At 32.4% G+C, this 8,449-nt stretch overlaps 1 protein-coding gene across 1 annotated transcript; it reads left to right on the top strand.

The window, feature by feature from the left end:
- The first annotated feature begins 1,364 nt into the window (after window positions 1–1,364).
- On the top strand, window positions 1,365–5,767 carry LOC21403586 (ras-related protein RABC1). Its single transcript, XM_024161986.1, has 7 exons — window positions 1,365–1,445; window positions 1,583–1,821; window positions 1,915–1,983; window positions 2,644–2,709; window positions 4,290–4,411; window positions 4,807–4,935; window positions 5,200–5,767. The coding sequence occupies exons 2-7, from the start codon at window positions 1,686–1,688 to the stop codon at window positions 5,305–5,307; spliced, it is 630 nt and encodes a 209-aa protein (XP_024017754.1). The 5' UTR covers window positions 1,365–1,445; window positions 1,583–1,685; the 3' UTR covers window positions 5,308–5,767.
- The last annotated feature ends 2,682 nt before the right edge of the window (window positions 5,768–8,449 follow it).

The raw sequence follows: 8,449 nt of genomic DNA, 5'->3' as shown, positions 1-8,449 counted from the left end.
AAATAGTTGAAATTTTATAAAATTAAAAAAATGGTCATTTTTTATTAATTAAATAGGTAATAATTGATTGATTAACGGTCAATCACTGATTGACTTAAGTTTATCACTAATTAACACAATAATTTTTCATTATTAATCAATAATAGTTAATAATTAATCAAAATTAATTATTAACTAATCAATTTTAGTTAACAAATTACATGTTTTTTATTAATCAATATTAGGGGAATTTTGTCTCGGGCAGAATACAATTTATTTCCTATTGTTGTATAAGGACCTTTAAAGTGTCTCAAACTAGGGTGAGTGGGATTTTTTTTTTGACCTTTTTTGAGAATTAGCAAGTAAGCACTTTTAAGGCTCGTTTAGTTCGCTAATTTAAATTTTTAATTCGAGTTGATATGTGATTTTATGTGAGAGTATTTTTACTGTAATAAAAAAGTTAGATGTGACTATTTTTTATAGCTTTTTACTGTAACAAAACTCAAATTCTAAATTCGAATCGGTGAAATAACTGTCTTAAATCAGAGCTTGTTTAGTGCTTGTTTGGTTCATAGCTTAATAAAGGTTTTTGAGGAGATAGAAGAGGAGTCGTCTATTCTAAGGTGATTCAAGGTGGCCACACACTTGTGAGATTCTTGGAGATTCGATAAATAACAAGAAATATCAAAAAAGGTTGGAATGCTTGATCATCTAGAAATTATTTGCCCGTAGATGCAAAAAATTGTATATTTTTTTTCATGAGATAAACCAACTTGAGTGGCAAAGGTTTTAAATGTTTGCAATCCATTCTGCTCCACTTCGTAAAAATTTCACATGTCATGCCAACAATGTGTTGGCTCGAGGAGTGGCCGTTGGATTGAGGAGTTACGCGTGGCTTGTGCTTGTAATATCAAAATAACAACTAGATCGATAATTGATTTTTTATGTGCTTTTAAAGTTATTTCAATAATTTTGCTTCCAATCACATTTTCTATGTGTGCAATTTCGTCTGATTTTTAACGTCGAGTTAATAATTTTACCACAATTACATCTAAATTTTGAATTTAAACGAATTTTGGTACATAAATTAGAACACAAATTAAATTGTGAGTCCATTTAATTCACTAATTTAAAATTTTAATTTAAATTGAGATACAATTTTATGTGAAATTTTTTATTATAATAAAAAAATTAAATATAACTATTTTTTAAAATTTTTTCTATAATAAACGAGACTTTAAAAGCTCAAGAGCACATTATTTTCATGCTCGGAATTTTCATAGAAAAGCCGAAATTTCAATTCTACCCTTGGTAATAATAATAATAACATTTGGCTCCCATCTAATATCTCCCCATCTTTCCAGTTCATCAAATGACGATCAAATCACAGTATTTCACCGTTTCCAAGGATCATCGTCATCCCGTCGTTTCCATTTCCATTTCTTCTATCCCCCCACTATTTTCAGGTATTTTTATATTAATAATATATATTATAATGGATATTATTATTCCCAATTCTTGCTTTCACATTATATATACCGTCTCTCTTCTCTGATCTCCTTTTTGCTTTTTCCGATTCTTCTTTGAAATCACATCCCAAAAGCGAGTTCGAGAAGAGAATTCTCCGTACCAAACAAGATTGAAGATTTTCTCGACCTAGATTGAGAAAAGCAAACAACTTTCCTGAATTTCGTTGAAAAAAAAAAATGGAAACCTTGTCGAATCAAACAGAGTTCGATTATTTGTTCAAGCTGTTGATGATCGGCGATTCAGGCGTCGGCAAGAGCAGTCTCCTCCTCAGCTTCACCTCCGACACCTTCGAAGATCTCTCCCCCACCATCGGTAATTTCTTTTATTTTTTAGGGTTTTGATTTGTTCCTTCCCTTTTTTTCCCCTGTCTGATTTAGATATGTTTTCTCCCTGTCTTTTGAATAGGTGTTGATTTTAAGGTTAAATACGTTAACGTTGGAGGGAAAAAGCTGAAGCTTGCGATTTGGGATACAGGTAATTGGAATCGTCCTATAACATTATCAATTCGATAAGGTTTTTTATTTTTAAAATAATTTTGACGATTCTGGTGCTTACATTGTGATTATGAGTTGTTGATTAATAGAAGTTTTCATTACCGTAATTGTGTTCTTATTCACTTGAGATAATTGTCGGAATTGCAAAGAATTGTACTTTTTTTTTTTTTTTTACTCTATCTAATGTTGTATGCCCTTTAGTATTTTGGTTCTATTATGATCTCTTTCTTTCTTTTTTTTTTTCTTTTTTTTTATATTTCCATCTTTTTGTGGAAAGATGGGGAAAAAAAAGTTGATATCTTTGTTCATCTATATTAGCTGATCGGTTAGTTTCAGCCATGGATGAAAGCCTCTTGGACTTGAACTATTTGAGTTGTATCTTATGGTCATTCCCTTAGACTGGATTTCCTTTCACATAAGTTTGATTTTTGTTTTTTCTCACACAATAGATTCCTTTATTGGAAAATGAATCTTTTACTTTAGTTTCTCTTTTCAGCTTGGTTGCTATTAGAAACTTCGTATCTTGCAAGTTGTGGCCTGCTAGATCTTTAATTAAAAAAAAAAAGATCTCTTCCGTTCTTTTAAGTTCGGGTTTGGCTTTTTTTGAATTTTAACTGGTGCTACATGTTTCAAAATGCAGCTGGTCAGGAGCGATTTAGAACATTGACCAGTTCGTACTACAGAGGTGCACAAGGCATCATTATGGGTAAGCATCTGCTGCTACATCTCTACGTTGTTTTCTGTTACTTTTAGTGTACATCTCTACTTTTTTTTTTTTTTTTAATTCGTGTACATCTCTAATTGTATGGCTATAAATGGGATATTACAATTAAATAAGAGAATTTCAGAAGCATGGTAGCTTTTCTATGGCATATGTAAGGGAAATATAAGGCATAAAGAGGCTGTTCACTTATTTACAACATTCAATTTAGTCAATGTGTTTTAGTACCATAGACAGGGAAGAACTCAAACTTTTAACAAATGATTTGGAGCTACCTTTATTTTTCAAGAATATTGGTCTCAACGTCTCATTGATATTGTTTGTCTTGTATGCCTTTTTTTTAAATATAAATTTAATGTAGTGTTAATTACGGATTTCGGAAGTGTTTCTAAGATCAAAGGAAAAATGTTAGGATTTAGGAAGAGATTTGAATTCATTAGATTCAGGAATATTGTCATACCTTTCCTTAGGGAAGACGTAAGAGGCAGAACTCATACTTGATTGCACCTACAAAGGTACAGTCTACAAGGAGAAACTTACTGCTCCATTATGCTGCCAATGACCTTGAATAAATGGTTACTTTACTTTTATTATGCTATTTATATTTATAGTGGAGTTGTGAAGCTACCGTGGAAGGGGTGCTTCTGGAGAAATGAACGTAGGAAATATAGAAATATTCTGTGAATTGGATTGATACCTTTTTGTTTGGCATTTCAGCTATTTAGCCTCTAAAGATGAGTGAATAATGTAGCTTAACTTTTCAACTTATAGCCAGTCCATATCAAACAATAGTGAGAAGTGAGCTGTTATTGGATTTGCGATGCACAATCTTGAAAGTTCTAAATCTTTGGCATTGATAGATGTTACATTGTAGAGAGCATTGCTAGAATTTGACTTTCACGCTTCAATTCGTAGCAGCTTTACTTGAAGTGAGACGTCGATTTGTTGTCACTTAGAGCTTTGAAAAACATGAAGCTTGGACTTTCTATAGGCAATTGAGGTTCCCTGTATAATACTGCATACAAGTCTTGTATCGCCTGTTGACTTGTTTTATGGGCGGTAGCGTTAAGATGGATGAGTGGCCATACGAGAATGGATCGCATAAGGAATGAAGTTATTCGTAATAAAGTAGGTGTAGCACCAATAGAAGACAAGGTGCGCGAAGCCCGCTTGAGGTGGTACGGGCATGTCCAACGTAGACCGCTAGAAGCACCAGTTCGTGCTTGGGAGGACATTCTTATACCTAATACTAGGAGAGGGAGGGGTAGACCAAGAATTATGTGGACCGAAGTCGTTAGGAAAGACATTCTAGATCTAAGCCTTCAGGAAAGTTTAATTTCGAACATAGCTGTGTGGAAAAGTGAAATCTATATAGCCGACCCCAATTAGTTGGGATTAAGGCGTGTTGTTGTTGTTGTAGCGTAAAGTACTTGAAGTATTAATGTTAAATGTTAATGCACTCCAAAGTTCATAGGCCTAGTATCGTTGTAATTAGTTTTATGACTACAATTAATGGTTCCACCCTGCTTCTTGTGTGGAATCTTAGTCTGTTTTCTGTTTATCAGTTTATGATGTAACACGTCGAGAAACGTTTACGAACCTCTCTGAAATATGGGCCAAGGAAATAGAACTCTACTCAACAAATCAAGACTGCATCAAGATGCTCGTTGGCAACAAATTAGATAAGGTATGCTTTTAAGAGATCTACATATTCAAGTTTCTCTCTCCCAGCCCTTCCCTTGTAAGACAGGCTGTTGAATAGTTGCTAATCACTGACTTGCCAATGCATGCATAACATAGCAAGATCTTTGTGCTAATGTTGCCTTCTTAAAAGCATCCGCTTCATAAGACACTGGTTTATAGCATCTCTTTCTAATGAATGGACTTGGGTCACATTATTCCTTGATCTTAATGGGTGTTCTCATCTCTACATGATTAAAATACGCTTATTTGATTTATTAAACAAAAAAAAAAAAATTACTGATGTGATTTGGATTGAACCAGAACCCAGCTTCTAGATAATTTCAAATCATACTGCTGTTTTGAATATGCCCTTAAATTCATTTTGATATTTCTTTTCAGGAAAGCGACAGGGTTGTGACAAAGAAAGAGGGTATAAACTTTGCTCGAGAATGTGGATGCCTCTTTATTGAGTGCAGTGCTAAAACTCGAGTTAACGTACAACAGTGCTTCGAAGAGCTTGTTTTAAAGGTAGGAAACGGTTTAACCCTGATTCTTTGGTCGTGCACTGCATGTACTATCTTTACAACCTGGAAGCTTGGAATGTGCCTAGTGAGTACATGAACTTAAAATAAATATATATTGCCTTGAAGAAAAGTTAAAAAAAGGCAAAAAAAAAGAAAAGTTAAATGAAGGCAACACGTCTTGTATTCGTAGATGTTTAGGAAATTTTGTTGTTAGGTCAGGAATAATAGCATGAATAATAATATTATGATGGTTTTCAATGATGTGCAGATTTTGGATACTCCAAGCCTCTTAGCTGAGGGTTCTAGAGGGATTAAGAAGAATATCTTCAAAGAGAGACCGCCACAATCTGATGCAGCCACAAGCAGTTGTTGCTGATGGCTGATGCTGATCTTCATGTCAAAATTCTGGGATTATGGATATCTAACCTGGTTTTGGTTTCTGTCCAAATTATTTGAAGAAATTATTTTCAGTTTCAACTACACTTCTGTTTCACAGGAATTGCAAATTGCCCGTGCATTGGCGAAATGCGATTTCAGATCATTTCCTGGCCTCTAAGAAAAGCTGACAAATGAAAGTAAAGTTAAAGATGATTTGGAATGCGATTTGTATAGTATGAAATTGCTTATGGTATTTCAATGTGAGCCTTCATGCTTTAATTTATCATTGCTGGTTAAAGCATGGGAAAAAAGCTGCTTCTTTCATAATATAATTACATATGTAATGCCATTCCTTTCATAATGTCTTAACAATTGTTCTTTTAGTCCCTTTGCTCTTAATAACTGTCAGAATAATTCACTCATTCTTGATCGTGATTAGTCATTTTCTGATTTTTTTTTTTCCTTTTTCCCGTTTGCAGAAATACAAAATGTGTTTAAGTAGAACTAATATATATCTATTTATTTTATTTTTTAAATAAGAGAGAGCAATTAGTATTAAGGAATTTTAACACATTCTAACTAGGTTGACATCCACTTAAGTTCCCACCACATGCCAAGATCCCTACTCAAATTTATTGATAAAAATAAATACAACACGTGCCTCATGGACTTACAAATCTGAAATGGACAGAAAGAAAAAACACAAAAGCATTATTAAGGTCTTGTTCATTTTACTGATTTGAGTTTAGAATTTAAGTTTTATTATAGTAAAAAATTTTGAAAAACAATTATATTTAACTTTTTTATTACAGTAAAAAGTTTTAACATAAAATTATATTTCAACTCGAATTAAAAATTTGAATCAACGAACTAAACAAACTTTAAAACACTAAGGCCAACAAAAAGATGCTTATGATACGTGAAATCACAGGATCTAATCCTTTGTTAAGGATATCTCGTTAAAACCTTGAAAGTAAAAAACCCAAGAAAAAATCCATCAAGGAAATATAGTGCATGATCCCGAGCCACAACTTCTCATAGGACTTAGAAATTCCTCCTGAAACGAGGATCTCACGGACCAATTGACAGAAGCAAAGAACAACGGCAACAACAACCAAGAGAGGGAAAAGAAATTTACTTTCGACTGATACATCAAACACTAACCAAAAAACAGAAGAAAATTAGAACAGCAGAGAACGAGACGCTCCGCTTTACAATATACATTCCAACGACAGAAGATTACCCCCAAATTTTCTTGATCCTCAAGGCTATGCAACCATGTATGCAATTGAAGCTTGAGAGATAAGTAAGACTCCCTCTAGTGGTTTAGGTATATTCAATTATGATTTTTAATTCTGACGTTTAAAATTTAATTTTTTTATAAAAGAAAAATACTGTAATAAAATTAATAATTTAAGTTTAAATATATAAAATAAACGAGCTCTTAATTTTTTATTACTTCGCTGGTTAAAGCATGAAAAAAGGATAATTCTTTCCAAATATGTCTCAAATAGTGAATATGTTCTCACTACAACTCATCGTCTTTCTTTGAAAATAAGATGTAAAAAACTATCAAGCACGTTACGACTAAATTAGAATTTGCAATAGAATAACAAGTTTTTCTGATTGAACAACAGAGAACGGATCACATGACTGCAACTAGACAGTTGTTTGCTCATTCTAAGCCCTAATAGTCAACATTAACAAATTCCAGCTTTTCTCTTTAATGCTTGTCAGAATAATTTACTCATTTCTAATCATGGTTATAGATTTTCAATCATTTTTTTTTTCTGACAAAGGGAATATAAAATTTGTTTCAATAGAGCTAAAAAAATCTACATATGTTTTCTAAATGAAAGAGAGAGAGCAACTAGTATCAAAGAACTTTAGCACATCTTAATTAGGTTGGCACCCACTTAAGTTCCCATCATACACCAAGCTCCTCACTCAAATACAAATCTTAAATGGACAGAACCAAAACACAAAAAAGCATTACTAAAACACCAATGCCAACAAAAAGATGCTTATGATTTGCGAAATCACAGGATCTAATCCATCGAAAAGGGTGCCCCGTTAAAACCTTAATAGGAAAAAACCCGAAGAGAAAAAATCCTTCAAGGAAAAAGAGTGCATGATCCACGAGTCAAAACTTCTCACAAGACTTAAAAATTCCTCTTGAAATGAGGATTGATCTCATCGACCAATCAGCAGAAGCAAAGAACAACGGCAGCGATAACTAAATCTTGCACAAGCAACCAACCAAATGCCGGGGCTGAATAACCTCTTAATCACCTAGAACAAACGATTATCATGATCTCCCTGTAAACAAAGAATACTAGATACATAAAGGCTCCGTTCATTTCGCTGATTCGAGTTTTGCTACAGTAAAAAGCTCTCACAAACAATCACATCTAACTTTTTTGTTACAGTAAAAAGCTCTCACATAAAATCACATCTCAACTCGAATTAAAAACTCGAATCAGCGAACTAAACGGGCCCTTTTATACAGTAATTGTTACTGCTAAATGGGAAAAGAAGATTGCTTCCAAAATCCTTGATTGCCTATGAATTTAAAGATGTGTTAATGATCTCCATTATGTATTCTAATCACCCCAATAAAAAAATGGAAAATCCTCAAAGCAAGATAATAATGATGATGATGGCGAAGCTGTAAAAGGAAAGTGGCAACATGTTAATTCTTCACCAAATGTTTACAACGAAATAGTCCAAACTCGAACTCGTTTATTTTATACGTTTAAATTTATAATTTTGATTTTATTACAATATATTTTACTCATAAAAAATTTAAAATTTAAATGCTAAAATAAAAAATAACTGATTTAAAACATGAATCAAACAGATCCTCATGCTATGCTTTTTATTTATTTTTATATTTTTTTTGATGTTTTATAATAAAGAGGATACTAAAAAATGATTCTTTCTAATATATATAATATATTTATTTTGATAACATTTGATATTCAATCATATCCTTTATGCTAAAACCAATTTCTCCCGTAAAAAGAATATTGGTACTTGTTCTTTCGTTTGAATATATATGCACTTTTTTTCTACTGAAAAAAGAATTAATCTATATATATATATATTTCAAAAATGTTGGTATATTCATATTAAAATTT

This window comes from Morus notabilis, unplaced genomic scaffold (genome assembly GCF_000414095.1).
Source record: "Morus notabilis unplaced genomic scaffold, ASM41409v2 Scaffold698, whole genome shotgun sequence".
NCBI lineage: Eukaryota > Viridiplantae > Streptophyta > Magnoliopsida > Rosales > Moraceae > Morus > Morus notabilis.
This window is presented reverse-complemented; position numbering and strand designations above follow the sequence as displayed.

Excerpts from the sequence above, each read along its gene's own strand:
- LOC21403586 (XM_024161986.1), top strand. The coding sequence starts at position 1,686 with ATGGAAACCTTGTCGAATCAAACAGAGTTCGATTATTTGTTCAAGCTG. Across the intron at positions 1,822-1,914 it reads AGATCTCTCCCCCACCATCG|GTGTTGATTTTAAGGTTAAA; the intron begins GTAATTTCTTTT and ends TCTTTTGAATAG. Across the intron at positions 1,984-2,643 it reads GCTTGCGATTTGGGATACAG|CTGGTCAGGAGCGATTTAGA; the intron begins GTAATTGGAATC and ends TTCAAAATGCAG.